The 23,061-nt window shown below is 49.6% G+C and overlaps 1 protein-coding gene across 1 annotated transcript in view; it reads left to right on the plus strand.

The window, feature by feature from the left end:
* Positions 1-20,906, plus strand: part of LOC142908937 (uncharacterized) — a 67,661-nt gene extending 46,755 nt beyond the window's left edge. The window contains exons 4-11 of the mRNA XM_076059610.1: positions 9,350-9,828; positions 10,241-10,406; positions 10,933-11,292; positions 17,519-17,821; positions 18,281-18,437; positions 18,592-18,652; positions 19,786-19,887; positions 20,040-20,906. Coding sequence (XP_075915725.1) covers positions 9,350-9,828; positions 10,241-10,406; positions 10,933-11,292; positions 17,519-17,821; positions 18,281-18,437; positions 18,592-18,652; positions 19,786-19,887; positions 20,040-20,087 — 1,676 coding nt within the window. The 3' untranslated portion in view covers positions 20,088-20,906. The remainder of the gene's footprint in view (positions 1-9,349; positions 9,829-10,240; positions 10,407-10,932; positions 11,293-17,518; positions 17,822-18,280; positions 18,438-18,591; positions 18,653-19,785; positions 19,888-20,039) is intronic.
* Positions 20,907-23,061: the final 2,155 nt, after the last annotated feature.

The raw sequence follows: 23,061 nt of genomic DNA on the forward strand, positions 1-23,061 counted from the left end.
GGGGAGATCACACAAACTCCACTCACTCACTCTGTAGGACAGGGGGAGATCACACAAACTCAACTCACTTGCTGTGTAGGACAGGGGGAGATCACACAAACTCCACTCACACTGTAGAACAGGGGGAGATCACACAAACTCCACACACTCACTCTGTAGAACAGGGGGAGATCACACAAACTCCACTCACTCACTCTGTAGGACAGGGGGAGATCACACAAACTCCACTCACTCTGTAGAACAGGGAGAGATCACACAAACTCCACTCACTCTGTAGAACAGGGGGAGATCACACAAAGTCCACTCACTCACTCTGTAGGACAGGGGGAGATCATACAAACTCCACTCTGTAAAACAGGGGGAGATCACACAAACTCCACACACTCACTCTGTAGAACAGGGGGAGATCACGCAAACTCCACTCACTCTGTAGGACAGGGGGAGATCATACAAACTCCACTCACTCACTCTGTAGGACAGGGGGAGATCATATAAACTCCACTCACACACTCTGTAGAACAGGGGCAGATCATACAAACTCCACCCACTCACTGTAGAACAGGGGGAGATCACACAAACTCCACTCACTCTGTAGGACAAGGGGAGATCACACAAACTCCACTCACTCTGTAGAACAGGGGGAGATCACACAAACTCCACTCACTCAATCTGTAGAACAGGGGGAGATCATACAAACTCCACTCACTCTGTAGTACAGGGGGAGATCACACAAACTCCACTCACTCTGTAGAACAGGGGGAGATCACACAAACTCCACTCACACACTCTGTAGGACAGGGGGAGATCATACAAACTCCACTCACACACTCTGTAGGACGGGGGGAGATCACACAAACTCCACTCGCACTCACTCTGTGGAACAGGGGGAGATCACACAAACTCCACTCACTCTGTAGAACAGGGGGAGATCACACAAACTCCACTCACTCTGTAGAACAGGGGGAGATCACACAAACTCCACTCACTCACACTGTAGGACAGGGGGAGATCATACAAACTACGCTCACACACTCTGTAGGACAGGGGGAGATCACACAAACTCCACTCACACTCACTCTGTGGAACAGGGGGAGATCACACAAACTCCACTCACTCTGTAGAACAGGGGGAGATCACACAAACTCCACTCACTCTGTAGAACAGGGGCAGATCACACAAACTCCACTCACTCTGTAGGACAGGGGGAGATCACACAAACTCCACTCACTCTGTAGGACAGGGGGAGATCACACAAACTCCACTCACTCACTCTGTAGGACAGGGGGATATCACACAAACTCCACTCACTCTGTAGGACAGGGGGAGATCACACAAACTCCACTCACACACTCTGTAGGACAGGGGGAGATCACACAAACTCCACTCACCCTGTAGGACAGGGGGAGATCACACAAGCTCCACTCATTCACTCTGTAGGACAGGGGGAGATCACACAAACTCCACTCATTCACTCTGTAGGACAGGGGGAGATCATACAAACTCCACTCACTCTGTAAAACAGGGGGAGATCACACAAACTCCACACACTCCTCTGTAGAACAGGGGGAGATCACACAAACTCTAATCACTCTGTAGGACAGGGGGAGATCATACAAACTCCACTCACTCACTGTAGAACAGGGGGAGATCACACAAACTCCACTCACTCTGTAGGGCAGAGGGAGATCACACAAACTCCACTCACTCTGTAGGACAGGGGGAGATCACACAAACTCCACTCACTCTGTAGGACAGGGAGAGATCACACAAACTCCACTCACTCACTCTGTAGTACAGGGGGAGATCACACAAACTCCACTCACTCGCTGTGTAGGACAGGGGGAGATCACACAAACTCCACTCACTCTGTAGAACAGGGGGAGATCACAAACTCCATTCACTCACTCTGTAGGACGGGGAGATCATACAAACTCAACTCACTCACTCACTCTGTAGGACAGGGGGAGATCACACAAACTCCACTCACTCACTCTGTAGGACAGGGGGAGATCACACAAACTCAACTCACTTGCTGTGTAGGACAGGGGGAGATCACACAAACTCCACTCACACTGTAGAACAGGGGGAGATCACACAAACTCCACACACTCACTCTGTAGAACAGGGGGAGATCACACAAACTCCACTCACTCACTCTTTACGACAGGGGGAGATCACACAAACTCCACTCACTCTGTAGAACAGGGAGAGATCACACAAACTCCACTCACTCACTCTGTAGAACAGGGGGAGATCACACAAACTCCACACACTCACTCTGTAGAACAGGGGGAGATCACACAAACTCCACTCACTCTGTAGGACAGGGGGAGATCATACAAACTCCACTCACTCACTCTGTAGGACAGGGGGAGATCATATAAACTCCACCCACACATTCTGTAGAACAGGGGCAGATCATACAAACTCCACTCACTCACTGTAGAACAGGGGGAGATCACACAAACTCCACTCACACTGTAGAACAGGGGGAGATCACACAAACTCCACACACTCACTCTGTAGAACAGGGGGAGATCACACAAACTCCACTCACTCACTCTGTAGGACAGGGGGAGATCACACAAACTCCACTCACTCTGTAGAACAGGGAGAGATCACACAAACTCCACTCACTCTGTAGAACAGGGGGAGATCACACAAAGTCCACTCACTCACTCTGTAGGACAGGGGGAGATCATACAAACTCCACTCACTCTGTAGGACAGGGGGAGATCACACAAACTCCACTCACACTGTAGAACAGGGGGAGATCACACAAACTCCACACACTCACTCTGTAGAACAGGGGGAGATCACACAAACTCCACTCACTCACTCTGTAGGACAGGGGGAGATCACACAAACTCCACTCACGCTGTAGAACAGGGAGAGATCACACAAACTCCACTCACTCACTCTGTAGAACAGGGGGAGATCACACAAACTCCACACACTCACTCTGTAGAACAGGGGGAGATCACACAAACTCCACTCACTCTGTAGGACAGGGGGAGATCATACAAACTCCACTCACTCACTCTGTAGGACAGGGGGAGATCATATAAACTCCACCCACACACTCTGTAGAACAGGGGCAGATCATACAAACTCCACTCACTCACTGTAGAACAGGGGGAGATCACACAAACTCCACTCACTCTGTAGGACAGGGGGAGATCACACAAGCTCCACTCATTCACTCTGTAGGACAGGGGGAGATCACACAAACTCCACTCACAAACTCTGTCGGACAGGGGGAAATAACACAAACTCCACTCACTCTGTAGGACAGGGAGAGATCACACAAACTCCACTCACTCACTCTGTAGTACAGGGGGAGATCACACAAACTCCACTCACTCGCTGTGTAGGACAGGGGGAGATCACACAAACTCACTCACTCTGTAGAACAGGGGGAGATCACAAACTCCATTCACTCACTCTGTAGGACGGGGAGATCATACAAACTCAACTCACTCACTCACTCTGTAGGACAGGGGGAGATCACACAAACTCCACTCACTCACTCTGTAGGACAGGGGGAGATCACACAAACTCAACTCACTTGCTGTGTAGGACAGGGGGAGATCACACAAACTCCACTCACACTGTAGAACAGGGGGAGATCACACAAACTCCACACACTCACTCTGTAGAACAGGGGGAGATCACACAAACTCCACTCACTCACTCTTTACGACAGGGGGAGATCACACAAACTCCACTCACTCTGTAGAACAGGGAGAGATCACACAAACTCCACTCACTCACTCTGTAGAACAGGGGGAGATCACACAAACTCCACACACTCACTCTGTAGAACAGGGGGAGATCACACAAACTCCACTCACTCTGTAGGACAGGGGGAGATCATACAAACTCCACTCACTCACTCTGTAGGACAGGGGGAGATCATATAAACTCCACCCACACATTCTGTAGAACAGGGGCAGATCATACAAACTCCACTCACTCACTGTAGAACAGGGGGAGATCACACAAACTCCACTCACTCTGTAGGACAGGGGGAGATCACACAAGCTCCACTCATTCACTCTGTAGGACAGGGGGAGATCACACAAACTCCACTCACAAACTCTGTCGGACAGGGGGAAATAACACAAACTCCACTCACTCTGTAGGACAGGGAGAGATCACACAAACTCCACTCACTCACTCTGTAGTACAGGGGGAGATCACACAAACTCCACTCACTCACTCTGTAGGACAGGGGGAGATCACACAAACTCAACTCACTTGCTGTGTAGGACAGGGGGAGATCACACAAACTCCACTCACTCACTCTGTAGTACAGGGGGAGATCACACAAACTCCACTCATTCACTCTGTAGAACAGGGGGAGATCACACAAACTCTACTCACTCTGTAGGACAGGGGGAGATCATACAAACTCCACTCACTCACTGTAGAACAGGGGGAGATCACACAAACTCCACTCACTCTGTAGGACAGGGGGAGATCACACAAACTCCACTCACTGACTCTGTAGGACAGGGGGAGATCACACAAACTCCACTCACTCTGTAGAACAGGGGGAGATCACACAAACTCCACTCACTCTGTAGGACAGGGGGAGATCACACAAACTCCACTCACTCACTCTGTAGGACAGGGGGAGATCACACAAACTCCACTCACTCGCTGTGTAGGACAGGGGGAGATCACACAAACTCCACTCACTCTGTAGAACAGGGGGAGATCACAAACTCCATTCACTCACTCTGTAGGACGGGGAGATCATACAAACTCAACTCACTCACTCACTCTGTAGGACAGGGGGAGATCACACAAACTCCACTCACTCACTCTGTAGGACAGGGGGAGATCACACAAACTCAACTCACTTGCTGTGTAGGACAGGGGGAGATCACACAAACTCCACTCACACTGTAGAACAGGGGGAGATCACGCAAACTCCACACACTCACTCTGTAGAACAGGGGGAGATCACACAAAGTCCACTCACTCACTCTGTAGGACAGGGGGAGATCATACAAACTCCACTCACTCTGTAGGACAGGGAGAGATCACACAAACTCCACTCACTCACTCTGTAGTACAGGGGGAGATCACACAAACTCCACTCACTCACTCTGTAGGACAGGGGGAGATCACGCAAACTCAACTCACTTGCTGTGTAGGACAGGGGGAGATCACACAAACTCTACTCACTCTGTAGGACAGGGGGAGATCATACAAACTCCACTCACTCACTGTAGAACAGGGGGAGATCACACAAACTCCACTCACTCTGTAGGACAGGGGGAGATCACACAAACTCCACTCACTGACTCTGTAGGACAGGGGGAGATCACACAAACTCCACTCACTCTGTAGAACAGGGGGAGATCACACAAACTCCACTCACTCTGTAGGACAGGGGGAGATCACACAAACTCCACTCACTCACTCTGTAGGACAGGGGGAGATCACACAAACTTCACTCACTCGCTGTGTAGGACAGGGGGAGATCACACAAACTCCACTCACTCTGTAGAACAGGGGGAGATCACAAACTCCATTCACTCACTCTGTAGGATGGGGAGATCATACAAACTCAACTCACTCACTCACTCTGTAGGACAGGGGGAGATCACACAAACTCCACTCACTCACTCTGTAGGACAGGGGGAGATCACACAAACTCAACTCACTTGCTGTGTAGGACAGGGGGAGATCACACAAACTCCACTCACACTGTAGAACAGGGGGAGATCACACAAACTCCACACACTCACTCTGTAGAACAGGGGGAGATCACACAAACTCCACTCACTCACTCTGTAGGACAGGGGGAGATCACACAAACTCCACTCACTCTGTAGAACAGGGAGAGATCACACAAACTCCACTCACTCTGTAGAACAGGGGGAGATCACACAAAGTCCACTCACTCACTCTGTAGGACAGGGGGAGATCATACAAACTCCACTCTGTAAAACAGGGGGAGATCACACAAACTCCACACACTCACTCTGTAGAACAGGGGGAGATCACGCAAACTCCACTCACTCTGTAGGACAGGGGGAGATCATACAAACTCCACTCACTCACTCTGTAGGACAGGGGGAGATCATATAAACTCCACTCACACACTCTGTAGAACAGGGGCAGATCATACAAACTCCACCCACTCACTGTAGAACAGGGGGAGATCACACAAACTCCACTCACTCTGTAGGACAAGGGGAGATCACACAAACTCCACTCACTCTGTAGAACAGGGGGAGATCACACAAACTCCACTCACTCAATCTGTAGAACAGGGGGAGATCATACAAACTCCACTCACTCTGTAGTACAGGGGGAGATCACACAAACTCCACTCACTCTGTAGAACAGGGGGAGATCACACAAACTCCACTCACACACTCTGTAGGACAGGGGGAGATCATACAAACTCCACTCACACACTCTGTAGGACGGGGGGAGATCACACAAACTCCACTCGCACTCACTCTGTGGAACAGGGGGAGATCACACAAACTCCACTCACTCTGTAGAACAGGGGGAGATCACACAAACTCCACTCACTCTGTAGAACAGGGGGAGATCACACAAACTCCACTCACTCACACTGTAGGACAGGGGGAGATCATACAAACTACGCTCACACACTCTGTAGGACAGGGGGAGATCACACAAACTCCACTCACACTCACTCTGTGGAACAGGGGGAGATCACACAAACTCCACTCACTCTGTAGAACAGGGGGAGATCACACAAACTCCACTCACTCTGTAGAACAGGGGCAGATCACACAAACTCCACTCACTCTGTAGGACAGGGGGAGATCACACAAACTCCACTCACTCTGTAGGACAGGGGGAGATCACACAAACTCCACTCACTCACTCTGTAGGACAGGGGGATATCACACAAACTCCACTCACTCTGTAGGACAGGGGGAGATCACACAAACTCCACTCACACACTCTGTAGGACAGGGGGAGATCACACAAACTCCACTCACCCTGTAGGACAGGGGGAGATCACACAAGCTCCACTCATTCACTCTGTAGGACAGGGGGAGATCACACAAACTCCACTCATTCACTCTGTAGGACAGGGGGAGATCATACAAACTCCACTCACTCTGTAAAACAGGGGGAGATCACACAAACTCCACACACTCCTCTGTAGAACAGGGGGAGATCACACAAACTCTAATCACTCTGTAGGACAGGGGGAGATCATACAAACTCCACTCACTCACTGTAGAACAGGGGGAGATCACACAAACTCCACTCACTCTGTAGGGCAGAGGGAGATCACACAAACTCCACTCACTCTGTAGGACAGGGGGAGATCACACAAACTCCACTCACTCTGTAGGACAGGGGGAGATCACACAAACTCCACTCACTCACTCTGTAGGACAGGGGGAGATCACACAAACTCCACTCACTCTGTAGGACAGGGGGAGATCACACAAACTCCACTCACACACTCTGTAGGACAGGGGGAGATCACACAAACTCCACTCACCCTGTAGGACAGGGGGAGATCACACAAGCTCCACTCATTCACTCTGTAGGACAGGGGGAGATCACACAAACTCCACTCATTCACTCTGTAGGACAGGGGGAGATCATACAAACTCCACTCACTCTGTAAAACAGGGGGAGATCACACAAACTCCACACACTCCTCTGTAGAACAGGGGGAGATCACACAAACTCTAATCACTCTGTAGGACAGGGGGAGATCATACAAACTCCACTCACTCACTGTAGAACAGGGGGAGATCACACAAACTCCACTCACTCTGTAGGACAGGGGGAGATCACACAAACTCCACTCACTCTGTAGGACAGGGGGAGATCACGCAAACTCCACTCACTCTGTAGGACAGGGAGAGATCACACAAACACCACTCACTCTGTAGGACAGGGGGAGATCACACAAACTCCACTCACTCACTCTGTAGGACAGGGGGAGATCATACAAACTCCACTCACTCACTGTAGAACAGGGGGAGATCACACAAACTCCACACACTCACTCTGTAGGACCGGGGGAGATCACACAAACTACACTCACTCACTGTAGGACAAGGGGAGATCACACAAACTCCACTCACACACTCTGTAGGACAGGGGGAGATCACACAAACCCCACTCACTCTGTAGGACAGGGAGAGATCACACAAACTCCACACACTCTGTAGGACAGGGGGAGATCACACAAACTCCACTCACTCTGTAAACAGGGGGAGATCACACAAACTCCACTCACACACTCTGTAGGACAGGGGGAGATCACACAAACTCCACTCACTCTGTAGGACAGGGGGAGATCACACAAACTCCACACACTCTGTAGAACAGCGGGAGATCACACAAACTCCACACACTCTGTAGGACAGGGGGAGATCACACAAACTCCACTCACTCTGTAGGACAGGGGGAGATCACACAAACCCCACTCACTCTGTAGGACAGGGGGAGATCACACAAACTCCACACACTCTGTAGGACAGGGGGAGATCACACAAACTCCACTCACTCTGTAAACAGGGGGAGATCACACAAACTCCACTCACACACTCTGTAGGACAGGGGGAGATCACACAAACTCCACTCACTCTGTAGGACAGGGGGAGATCACACAAACTCCACACACTCTGTAGAACAGCGGGAGATCACACAAACTCCACACACTCTGTGTAGGACAGGGGGAGATCACACAAACTCGTCTCACACTCACTCTGTAGGACAGGGGGAGATCACACAAACTCCACACACTCTGTAGAACACGGGGAGATCACACAAACTCCACTCACTCACTCTGTAGAACAGGGGGAGATCACACAAACTCCACTCACTCTGTAGGACAGGGGGAGATCATACAAACTCCACTCTGTAAAACAGAGGGAGATCACACAAACTCCACACACTCACTCTGTAGAACAGGGGGAGATCACACAAACTCCACTCACTCTGTAGGACAGGGGCAGATCATACAAACTCCACTCACTCACTCTGTAGGACAGGGGGAGATCATACAAACTCCACTCACACACTCTGTAGAACAGAGGCAGATCATACAAACTCCACTCACTCACTGTAGAACAGGGGGAGATCACACAAACTCCACTCACTCTGTAGGACAGGGGGAGATCACACAAACTCCACTCACTCTGTAGAACACGGGGAGATCACACAAACTCCACTCACTCTGTAGAACAGGGGGAGATCACACAATCTCCACTCACTCACTCTGTAGGACAGGGGGAGATCACACAAACTCCGCACACTCTGTAGGACAGGGGGAGATCACACAAACATCCCTCGCCATGACCCCCCCTCTCCCGTGTCTCAGCTGTGCTCAGCGCTCCGTCGTTCACCCTGAGGCTCAACAAACTGACGCTGGGGAAGGAGGAGGAGGGCGATGGTCATGGTGAGGAGGAGAAGGATGAGGAGTGCGGTATTGTGGGTGACGATGAAGACAACGACGATGATGGCTACAACGACAACGATGATGACGATGTCCGTGACGGCGGTGATGACGACCGCCGTGACTATAACGTTGAGGTCGATGGCGACGACTTCGACGACGATGACGATGGCCGTGACGGCGGTGACGATGACCGCCGTGACTACGACGTCGATGGCGACAACCTCGACGACGATGGTCCTGGGGAGGCTGGGGAGTTGGAGGCGGTGGTTGACGGAGAGCCGGAGGTGTGGAAGCTGTCGTTGTTGGTCTCCGTCGGGCGTGGGTTGAGGACGCTGGTGTCGCACGACGTGGAGTTCCACCATCAGGTTGACATCTCGACAAGAGGCGGCGTTCGACGCACGGTGAGAGGTTGCCGGAGTTGTGACGGGGGTCGGGAGGTTGTGGCGGGAGATGTGTGTGGTTGAATGGGTGGGTGGTGATGCTGCTACTGATGATGATGATACTACCAATGACACTACTACTGATGATGCTACTACTACTGCTGCTGTTGCTGCTACTACTACTGCTGCTATTACTACTGATGATGATGATACTGATGATGCTACTACCAATGACACTACTACTGATGATGCTGCTACTACTGATGATGATGCTGTTGCTGCTACTACTACTGCTACTACTACTGATGATGATGATGATACTGATGATGATACTACCAATGACACTACTACTGATGATGCTACTACTACTGATGCTGTTGCTGCTACTACTACTACTGCTGCTACTACTGATGATGATGATGCTTACTGCCAGGAACGCTTCATCGGATGCCGGTACCAACACCAAATTATGCTTCTGCCGGGACGCGAGGATGAGTACTGCGTCCGCGTGAGAATGGTAGCCGACTTCCCACGGTGGAAGGCAGGGGAGTGGTCTCCACTGTCGTGTGTCTCCGTCCCTCCACCACACAGCACCGTGGGTGAGTGGGTGGCTGGGTGAATGAGTGAGAGGTATTTTTGTGCGTGTGAAGTGGGTCTCTGTGTGAGTAGCCTTGGGTCTCTATGAGTGGTCTATGGGTCTCTGTGTGAGTAGTCTATGGGTCTCTATGAGTAGTCTATGGGTCTCTGTGTGAGTAGTCTATGGGTCTCTATGAGTAGTCTATGGGTCTCTGCGTGAGTAGTCTATGGGTCTCTGCGTGAGTAGTCTATGGGTCTCTGTGTGAGTAGTCTATGGGTCTCTGTGTGAGTGGTCTATGGGTCTCTATGAGTAGTCTTTGGGTCTCTGCGTGAGAAGTCTATGGGTCTCTGTGTGAGTAGTCTATGGGTCTCTATGCGAGTAGTCTATGGGTCTCTGTGCGAGTAGTCTATGGGTTTCTGTGTGAGTAGTCTATGGGTCTCTGTGTGAGTAGTCTATGGGTCTCTGTGAGTAGTCTATGAGTGTCTGTGTGAGTAGTTTATGGGTCTCTATGAGTAGTCTATGAGTCTCTGTGTGGTCTTCCCACCCAGCCCCTCGTGTGGGTGTCGACACGGACGGCCAGGTCACGGCAGTCGTCGGCCAGAAGGTGGCGCTGCTGCGCTGCGTCCTGTGGGGTGCGGCCGTGGTGGTGGTGCAGGCCAACTGGCTGAACGCCTCCCGTGACGACGTCTGGGCGGGGGCCAATTTGGCCACGCTCAGCCCGCTGCACGGCACGGCGTACTCCAACTCGTCCCTCGCGGGCCGACTGCGGTTCCGCGTTGGGGGGCCTCCCGGCGACGTCTCGCTGGAGCTGCTGGACGTGCGGGCTGGCGACGGGGGCCTCTTCCTCTGCCACGTGGCCACCTTCCCCCACGGCAACTTCGAGGGGAGGGTCAACCTCTCTGTCATCGGTGAGGATTGGCACTGCCCCACGCAGAGACCCATAGACTCATCACACAGACACCCATAGACTACTCACACAGAGACCCATAGACTCATCACGCAGAGACCCATAGACTACTCACACAGAGACCCATAGATGACTCACACAGACACCCATAGACTACTCACACAGAGACCCATAGACTACTCACACAGAGACCCATAGACTCACACAGAGACCCATAGACTACTCACACAGAGACCCATAAACTACTCACTCAGAGACCCATAGACTACTCAACGCAGAGACCCATAGACTCACACAGACACCCATAGACTACTCACACAGAGACCCATAGACTACTCACAGAGAGACCCATAGACTCACACAGAGACCCATAGACTACTCACACAGAGACCCATAGACTCATCACACAGAGACCCATAGACTACTCACACAGAGACCCATAGACTACTCACACAGAGACCCATAGACTACTCACACAGACACCCATAGACTACTCACACAGAGACCCATAGACTACTGACACTGAGACCCATAGACTACTCACACAGACACCCATAGACTACTCACACAGAGACCCATAGACTCATCACACAGACACCCATAGACTACTCACACAGAGACCCATAGACTACTCACACAGACACCCATAGACTACTCACACAGACACCCATAGACTACTCACACAGAGACCCATAGACTACTCACACAGACACCCATAGACTACTCACACAGAGACCCATAGACTACTCACACAGACACCCATAGACTAAATTTCGATTTAAAGCTTTCGTGACTGCAAGGATTCATCTTCTTTGGTTCTTTCGGTAAAGACACGTAGAATGAGAATAAATAATATATTGATAAAATAAAATAACACAATAAAATTCTCATGACGTTCTGGCCAAAACACAAGCGGCCTTCATCAGGTGAAGGGACGAGACTGTCTGGAGGACAGCGCTGGAGCGAACAAAGCCACGCTCAGATCCCGACCTTTAAGCTGTGTGAGAAGAAACAAAGCGCCTTGACAAAGGAATTAGCATAGAATTTAGCATTGAAATAGCTGAGTGATTAGCTTGTGACTGGTCACAGAAATGGCTATGTTAAAGTCAATGCATACACATCTACAGAGACACCCCTTGACAAAGGAATTAGCATAGACTTTAGCATTGAAATAGCTGAGTGATTAGCTTGTGACTGGTCACAGAAATGGCTATGTTAAAGTCATAGCATACACATTCACAGAGGCACCTAGTACAAATCAAACAGGAGAATTTAGCATTGAAATAATTAGGAGAATTTAGCATTGAAATAACTGAGTGATTAGCTTGTGACTGGTCACAGAAATGGCACAGTAACTGGGTATACACTACACTATATAATGAATACTATATAGTAAACCAATAAAAAACTAAAATATAAATTACCTCAATGTTATCAATGAACTCTATATATTCTCCAATCAGCTAAGCTACCACAATAAGTCGTTATATATCACAATGCTATCTGGCGAAAAAATGGGTGGATTCTTACCCTCAACTTTAGCATCACGGATAGCTAAGAGCCCCGTTCAGACGGACGAGTTCATCCATGGTCAGAACGGAGGAGGGGGAGAGAGACAGCTGCGAGGCGCTGTTATACTCCATGTTGTAAACCACACCATTAACCGTGGTGTGAGAGGTATTAAGAGTCAATGCCAGCGAAAGAGCTGCGGTCTGAAGGTCATCGTAAAATACAATTAATTAAGAACGAAATGGTTTAAAACATCTTTCCAATGGTTACTAAGCCAGAATCCATCTTCTCGGTTGAAATTGTCTCTGTGCTTGTATATGTGAATGGCCTCATGAACGAATCTCTCATGGTAGCCACTGTCATCATGGACAAAACAGAATATAACAACAAAATTCAAGAACTGCTCAACGATGGCAGCTATACAAAAATAAAAAGAGATCCCACCAACAGCCTGGTTACCAAAACGAACAAAATCATCTCTGATTCAACAGCATTAATTGATCAGACCAAACAGTTCTCGTTGAAACCCTCTGCTGCCAGACCACCAAGATTATATGGCCTTCCAAAGGTACACAAAGAAGATACACCCTTTCGTCCCATAGTCTCTACTATCAACTCCCCCACCTATAAACTGGCACGTTTTCTTGCTGATATACTGCGACCTTTCACTGGAAAAACCACCTCTGCGGTACTAAATTCGACTCACCTTGTATTGACAATCAAAGGCATTTCCCTGTCCCCAGACGACCTGCTTGTCAGTTTTGATGTGGTGTCCTTGTTCACCAAAGTCCCGGTACCTGACACCATCGCTATCATTGAAGACCTGGTTCATCAAGGACTGCATACTGATGTACCCCCGCCTGGTGAGACATTGCTTAACCAACACAAACTTCACCTGGAATGGAACTTTCTACAAACAAACTGAGGGCACCCTAATGGGCTCCCCCCTATCTCCGGTTGTAGCCAACATATTCATGGAAAAATTTGAAACTGACGCCATCCAGACTGCCACTCTACGCCCGACCTTATGGAAGAGGTACGTGGATGACACCTTTGTCATCTGGCCACATGGCCAGCCTGCTCTAGACCAATTCTGCGACCACATCAATTCCATACACCCAGCCAACAGATTTACCATGGAGGTCGAAAAATATGGCAAACTACCCTTTTTGGATGTCTTAATTAAAAGGACACATGATGGTTCAATGAGCCACTCTGTCTACAGGAAAGCTACCCATACAGATGCTTACTTGAAACCGGATTCCCACCACCATCCATCCCAGAAGAACTCCCTCATCAAGACTCTATACCATAGAGCCCAATGAACACATTACCAGAACTCAAGCACGTACACCAGGCTCTCAGGGCTAATGGTTACTCCGACTACACAATCCGCAAAGCCATCACTCCAGTCATGAAGAAGGATCCTCTTGTGGAGCCACTCAAAACCATCACCTTACCCTACATTGCAGGGGTCACTCAAAAGATCTCCAAAATCCTGAATAAACACAAGATCCAGGTCCGATTCAACACAGTACATAAAATCCGTGATCTGGTTCCATCTGTAAAAGATGCTGTTCCAGACATACAGTACCCGGGCGTTTACAAACTAAAGTGCCTCTGTGGTAGTAGCTACATTGGAGAAACCAAAGGACATATCTCGGACCGCATCTGCGAACATAAAGCAGACTTGAAACACGGTAGAACGAACTCCTCTGCCGTGGCAGGTCACTGTTATAATTCAGTGGGCTCACATGACATTGACTTCTCCAAGACGGAGGTTCTTTCCAAACCAACCGGCAACCATGAGAGATTCGTTCATGAGGCCATTCACATATACAAGCACAGAGACAATTTCAACCGAGAAGATGGATTCTGGCTTAGTAACCATTGGAAAGATTTTTTAAACCATTTACGTTCTTAATTAATTGTATTTTACGATGACCTTCAGACCGCAGCTCTTTCGCTGGCATTGACTCTTAATACCTATCACACCACGGTTAATGGTATGGTTTACAACATGGAGTATAACAGCGCCGCGCAGCTGTCTCTCTCCCCCTCCTCTGTTCCGACCATGGATGAACTCGTCCGTCTGAACGGGGCTCGTAGCTATCAGTGGTGCTAAAGTTGAGGGTAAGAATCCACCCATTTTTTCGCCATATAGCATTGTGATATATAACGACTTATTGTTGGTAGCTTAGCTGATTGGAGAATATAGAGTTTATTGATAACATTGGGGTAATTTATATTTTAGTTTTTTATTGGTTTACTATGTAGTATTCATTATATAGTGTAGTGTATACCCAGTTACTGTGAATTGCTCAGATGTGTAGGCTTTGACTTTAACATAGGCATTTTTGTGACCAGTCACAAGCTAATCACTCAGTTATTTCAATGCTAAATTCTCCTAGTTATTTCAATGCTAAATTCTCCTGTTTGATTTGTACTAGGTGCCTCTGTGAATGTGTATGCTTTGACTTTAACATAGCCATTTCTGTGACCAGTCACAAGCTAATCACTCAGCTATTTCAATGCTAAAGTCTATGCTAATTCCTTTGTCAAGGGGTGCCTCTGTGGATGTGTATGCTTTGACTTTAACATAGCCATTTCTGTGACCAGTCACAAGCTAATCACTCAGCCATTTCAATGCTAAATTCTATGCTAATTCCTTTGTCAAGGCGCTTTGTTTCTTCTCACACAGCTTAAAGGTCGCGATCTGAGCGTGGCTTTGTTCGCTCCAGCGCTGTCCTCCAGACAGTCCCGTCCCTTCACCTGATGTTGTGGCCGAAACGTCGTGAGAATTTTATTGCGTTTTTTTATTTTATAAATTTATTATTTTATTCTCATTCTATGTGACTTTACCGAAAGAACCAAAGAAGACCCATAGACTACTCACACAGAGACCCATAGACTACTCACACAGAGACCCACAGACTCACAAAGAGACCCATAGACTACTCACATAGAGACCCATAGACTACTCACACAGAGACCCACAGACTCACACAGAGACCCATAGACTACTCACACAGAGACCCATAGACTACTCACACAGAGACCCATAGACTCAGACAGAGACCCATAGACTCATCACACAGACACCCATAGACTACTCACAGAGAGACCCATAGACTCACACAGAGACCCATAGACTCATCACACAGACACCCATAGACTACTCACACAGAGACCCATAGACTCACACAGAGACCCATAGACTCATCACACCGAGACCCATAGACTACTCACATAGAGACCCATAGACTACTCACACAGACACCCATAGACTCACCACACAGACACCCATAGACTACTCACACAGAGACCCATAGACTACTCACACAGAGACCCATAGACTCATCACACAGACACCCATAGACTACTCACACAGAGACCCATAGACTACTCACTCAGAGACCCATAGACTCACACAGACACCCATAGACTCACACAGAGACCCATAGACCACTCACACAGAGACCCATAGACTCACACAGACACCCATAGACTCACACAGAGACCCATAGACTACTCACACAGAGACCCATAGACTACTCACACAGAGACCCATAGACTCACACAGAGACCCATAGACTCATCATACAGACACCCATAGCCTACTCACACAGACACCCATAGACTACTCACAGACACCCATAGACTCACACAGAGACCCATAGAGTCATCACACAGACACCCATAGACTACTCACACAGAGACCCATAGACTCACACAGAGACCCATAGACTACTCACACAGAGACCCATAGACTCATCACACAGACACCCATAGACTACTCACACAGACACCCATAGACTTCTCAGACAGAGACCCATAGACTCACACAGAGACCCAAAGCTGATGTAGATGCTACTGGTTCTTCACGTTCTGCAGATGTAGATGCCACTGGTTCTTCACGTTCTGCAGATGTAGATGCCACTGGTTCTTCACGTTCTGCAGATGTAGATGCCACTTGTTCTTCACCTTTTACAGATGTAGATTACACTAATTCTTCACGCTCTGCAGATGTAGATGCCACTGGTTCTTCACGCTCTGCAGATGTAGATGCCACTAATTCTTCACGTTCTGCAGATGTAGATGCCACTGGTTCTTCACGTTCTGCAGATGTAGATGCCACTGGTTCTTCACGTTCTACAGATGTAGATGCCGCTGGTTCTTCACGCTCTGCAGATGTAGATGCCACTGGTTCTTCACGTTCAGCAGATGTAGATGCCACTGATTCTTCACGTTCTGCAGATTAGATGCCGCTGGTTCTTCACGCTCTGCAGATGTAGATGCCACTGGTTCTTCACTGTCTGCAGATGTAGATGCCACTGGTTCTTCACGCTCTGCAAATGTAGATGCCACTGGTTCTTCATGTTCTGCAGATGTAAATGACACTGGATCTTCACGTTCTGCAGATGTAGAGGCCACTGGTTCTTCGCGTTCTGCAGATGTAGATGCCACTGGTTCTTCACGTTCTACAGATGTAGATGCCACTGGTTCTTCACCTTCTACAGATGTAGATGCCACTGGTTCTTCACGTTCTACAGATGTAGATCCCACTGGTTCTTCACGTTCTGCAGATGTAGATGCCACTGGTTCTTCACATTCTGTAGATGTAGATGGCACTGGTTCTTTACATTTTGCAGATGTACATGTCACTGGTTTTTCGTATTCTGTTGATATTAATGTCACTGGTTCTTCTCGTTTTGCAGATGTAGATGCCACTGGTTCTTCACCTTCTGGAGATGTAGATGCCACTGGTTCTTCACCTTCTGGAGATGTAGATGCCACTGGTTCTTCACGTTCTACAGATGTAGAGGCCACTGGTTCTTCACGTTCTGCCACTGGTTCTTCACGTTCTACAGATGTAAATTACACTGGATCTTCACGTTCTACAGATGTAAATGACACTGGATCTTCACGTTCTACCGATGTAGACGCCACCACCGCCGTCTGTTGCACGCCGGTTGAACTCACGACTTTCAGTCTGAACAGGCAACTGGACACACGAACAGGTTTGCACGTGTGTTGGTGCGTGTCTGTCCGTGTGCGTGTGCATGGTTGTCTGTCCGTATGCGTGCTTGTGCGTGTGTGTGCGTGCGTGTCCGCGTGCGTGTGTGTGTGTGTGTGCGTGCGTGTCCGTGTGTGTGTGTGTGTGTGCGTGTCCGTGTGTGTGTCCGTGTGTGTGTCCCTGTTCTGGCCACCCATCCCCTCGTTTGTCACAATCACGGCCTTCACAGCTGCTGATACTCGCTAACGGCACCCGCCCCGACAGTCCGCCGGGGCCTTTACGGGGGAGACTTTGTCTCCGTCCGTCCCTTCGTCTCGCTCCCTCGACCCGCAACGCCCGGGTGCGAGCGCCACGAGCCTCAAAGCGCACCTAGCCTGGCGCGTGTGGTCATCGCGGCGGTTGTCGTCGTCGTGCTACGGCGGCACGCTGACGCCACGCGGGGGATTGTTGTTGTGCCACGCAGAGAAGGCGGCGGCGGCGGGCCGGGCCAGCTGGGCCGCTCCGGCCGCGATCCTCGCCGTGTCCCTCGCCCTGGTGGCCACGCTGCTGCTGCTGCTGCTGCTCTACCGCCGCCGACGCCGCCGGCAGCAGCAGCATTGGCAGGAGCCCTGGGGCCCCACGTGAGTCGCTCGCTTCTCTCGGACGTGGGGCGGACGTCGGCGGTGCCCGCGGGGTCATCTTTGTGACGACCTGCCGTTGTGCCCCCCCCCACCACCCCCCCCACTACCCCCTCACTACCCCCCCACTACCCCCCCACTACCCACATGCGTGCAGGGAGGATCCCCCCACTCTCCCCAAGGCACCACAGAGAAACGCGGAGGGCGACCGTGGCTACGTGAGTGGCACACCGCCAGGACACAGAGGGGTGTATAGTGTAGTGTATAGTGTAGTGTGTAGTGTAGTGTGTAGTGTAGTGTATAGTGTAGTGTGTAGTGTAGTGTATAGTTTAGTGTGTAGTGTAGTGTATAGTGTAGTGTATAGTGTAGTGTATACTAGTGTAGTGTATAGTGTAGTGTATAGTAGTGTATAGTGTGTAGTGTAGTGTATAGTGTAGTGTGTAGTGTATAGTGTAGTGTATAGTGTAGTGTATAGTGTAGTGTATACTAGTGTAGTGTGTATAGTGTAGTGTATAGTAGTGTAGTGTATAGTAGTGTGTAGTGTAGTGTATAGTGTAGTGTATAGTGTAGTGTATAGTAGTGTAGTGTATAGTGTAGTGTATAGTGTAGTGTATATATAGAGACACACTTAGACTCGACCTAAAGCTTTCATGACTGCAGGAATTCATTTTCTTTGGGTCTTTCGGTAAAGTTGTGCCCACTTTGTTTATGACCCTTGGGCTACACCCAACTTTAAAACTTTAAAACAGCCTGCTGCCTGCTCAGCAACTTTCTTCCCCCTCGTTTCGCCTCCTGATGACGATTGCCAAATTAATACCCACAGACTCACCACACAGAGACCCATAGACTCACCACACAGAAACCCATAGACTCACCAGACAGATACCCACAGACTCACCACACAGAGACCCACAGACTCACCAGACAGATACCCACAGACTCACCACACAGAGACCCACAGACTCACCAAACAGATACTCACAGACTCACCACACAGAGACCCACAGACTCACCAGACAGAGACCCACAGACTCACCACACAGAGACCCACAGACTCACCACATAGAGACCCACAGACTCACCACACAGAGACCCACAGACTCACCACACAGAGACCCACAGACTCACCACACAGAGACCCACAGACTCACCACACAGAGACCCACAGACTCACAACACAGAGACCCACAGACTCACCACACAGAGATCCACAGACTCGCCACACAGAGACCCACAGACTCACCACACAGAGACACCCACAGACTCACCACACAGAGACCCACAGACTCACCACACAGAGCCCACAGACTCACCACACACTGTGCGTGTTGTGGGGATGCTCCGTGTGTAGTTGCTAATGCTAGAGAGTGGCAACAAGGCGGATATGGAGCTGCACGAGTTGCCACCGCAGCCTCAGCACCAAGACAGCGGAGCTGGCAGCTACGACTACACGGTGAGGAGGGGTGGGTGGCGAGCGAGCGAGCGGTGAGCGAGTGTCCGTCCACTGCTTAGGCTGAGTGAGCGATCCGCTTCTGGCCACCCCAGTGGGTGGGGGGTGGGGGTGGGGTCGGTCACCGTCTCTCTAATTTATTCCGACCCCCGCAGGTTTTCACAGACGAAGATGACGATGAGGAGTGGAAGGAAGATTTTTGAGAAGCGGCTCGGGGTGGGGCGGGGGGGGGAGGAGCGAGAGTGCTCCACCTTGCCGTGCTCCGCCTTGCCGTGCTCCACCTTGCCGTGCCCCGCCTTGCCGTGCCTCCGGTTGCCGGCGGCAACGCCGGGGATTGTCGCTTCGCGAGCGGGTGAACCCCCCCCCCCCCCGTAAGAACCAAGAAGAATTGTTGTTGTTGTTTGATCCCAACTGAGCGATGTTTTTCAGCATTGGGGGATATTTGCCTTGTGCCGGTTACAATCGGTGCCCCGAGTTTGGCTTTTCACTTTTTTTTGGGTGGGGTGGGGGTGGGAATTTTGTTTTACGAAAGAGCTCTCCGTTACCGGACGCAGTTTTTTGTTATTTTATTTTAGTCTTCGCGACGGTCTCTCACCTCCCAGCGCTTTCCCCCGGCGTTGTGCCGCTGGACGGGAGGCGACCGGGCGTCGTGCCAGGGAGCCAGGGAGAAGGGGGTGGGGGGAGAATTTAAATTCGCCCTCGCGTGGCCGGGGGTCGACGAGCGGCGACATCGGCACGGTCCGTCACGACGTCCGGCACCGAGAGGGAGTACCGCGTGTTTATATTATTGTTTTACCGGGGCGACAAGCGGCGTCACGATGGCGCGTACAACGGCGTGAGCCTTCCTGCGCCACGTCAGCATCTCGGTTTTTTTATTTCTCCCCGAACCCGGCCAGTTTCATCGGCCGCTCCCGCGATGCCGCAGCACTTTCGTAGTTTGACGCTGTTGGTTTTCGGCGAGCCGATATCATCCGGGTTAGATTGTGTGAATGAATAAATGCACAATTGTCGCTGTCGCCTGATGAAGCTGGTTGTTGTGATTGCTGGCGAAATGTCACGGTATCCAGAGTGCAAATGTTGTTGCTTGGCTCGCTAACCCACCAGTCTTCTTTGGTTCTTTCGGTAAAGTCATGTAGAATGAGAATAAAATAATAAATTAATAAAATAAATAACACAATAATATTCTCACGACGTTTCGGCCACAACACAAGCGGCCTTCATCAGGTGAAGGGACAGCACACTGGACAGCGCTGTTCTACCAGACAGGCTCGTCCCTTCACCTGATGAAGGCCGCTTGTGTTGTGGCCGAAACGTCGTGAGAATATTATTGTGTTATTTTATTTTATCAATTTATTATTTTATTCTCATTCTACGTGACTTTACCGAAAGAACCAAAGAAGATGAATCCTTGCAGTCACGAAAGCTTTAAATCGAAATTTAACCCACCACTGTTCTGTATTAGTCTACTACACTACACTATACACTATACTATACACTACACACTACACTATACACTCCACTACACACTATATATACTACACTATATATATTACACTACACACTATACTATACACTATACACTACACACTATATATATACTACACTATTTTGTTGCTTGGCTCGCTAACCCACCAGTGTGCTGTACTAGTGTACTACACTACACTACATCACACTATACACTACACTATACACTACACTATATACTACACTATACATTACACTATACACTACACTATACACTACTATACACTACACTATACACTACACTACACATATATACTACGCTCTGTTGTTGCTTGGCTCGCTAACCCACCAGTGTGCTGTACTAGTGTACTACACTACACTATACACTACACTATACACTACACCATACACTACACTATACACTACCCTATATATACTACACTATACAATACACTACACTATACACTACACTATACACTACACTATACACTACACACTATATATATACTACACTACACACTATACACTACACACTATATATACTACACTATATGCTACACTATACACTATATACACTACACTATACTACTATACACTACACTATACACTGCACTATATACTACATTATACACTACGACACACTACATTAGTAGGATCCGTCGATTGTTTTGTGATGTTCTTCTGCCCGTTCACCCAGAGCCTTACTGCTTATTCATATTCTCTGGTTCTTTCAGTAAAGTCACGTAGATAGAACAAATAAAGTGAAGAAAAAATACCACCACGTTTAGATCGCAACACGGAGAGCCATTGACTCACACGGAGCACCACAGAATCACAGAGACATAGACTCACACAGAGAGCCACAGACTCACACAGAGAGCCACAGAATCACAGAGCCATAGACTCACACAGAGAGCCAGAGACTCACACAGACAGCCACAGAATCACATAGCCATAGACTCACACAGAGAGCTACAGACTCAAACAGAGCCACAGAATCACAGAGCCAGAGACTCACACAGAGAGCTACAGACTCAGAGAGCCACAGAATCACAGAGCCATAGACTCACACAGAGAGCCATAGACTCACACGGAGAGCCACAGACTCACACAGAGCCACACAATGACAGAGCCATCGACTCACACAGAGCCACACAATGACAGAGCCATAGACTCACACGGAGAGCCACAATCACAGAGACAGACTCACACGGAGAGCCACAGAATGACAGAGTCACACAACGACAGAGCCATAGACTCACACGGAGAGCCATTGACTCACACAGAGCCACAGAATCACAGAGACATAGACTCACACGGAGAGCCATCGACTCACACAGACAGCCACAGAATCACAGCGATAGACTCACACAGAGAGCCATCGACTCACACAGACAGCCACAGAATCACAGAGACATAGACTCACACGAAGAGCCATCGACTCACACAGACAGCCACAGAATCACAGAGCAATAGACTCACACAGAGACCCATAGAGACCCATAGACTCACACAGAGACCCATAGACTCGCACGCAGCCAAAACAAACTACAAAACAATTCACTGCCAAACACATCCGAAGAGAGGCGCCCGACAGACACCCGAGTTCGATTCCCGCTCACGGATGCGCCCTACCCAACACCATCAAAGACGTAACCGGTCAAACTGGGGGGGGGGGGGGGGGAGACAAAGGCGGCCGGGCGTGGTTGCTGG

Source organism: Petromyzon marinus, unplaced genomic scaffold, assembly GCF_048934315.1.
Source record: "Petromyzon marinus isolate PM22_M1 ecotype Great Lakes invasive population unplaced genomic scaffold, UKy_Petmar_22M1.pri1.0 PM_G_Scaffold_11, whole genome shotgun sequence".
Classification (NCBI taxonomy): domain Eukaryota; kingdom Metazoa; phylum Chordata; class Hyperoartia; order Petromyzontiformes; family Petromyzontidae; genus Petromyzon; species Petromyzon marinus.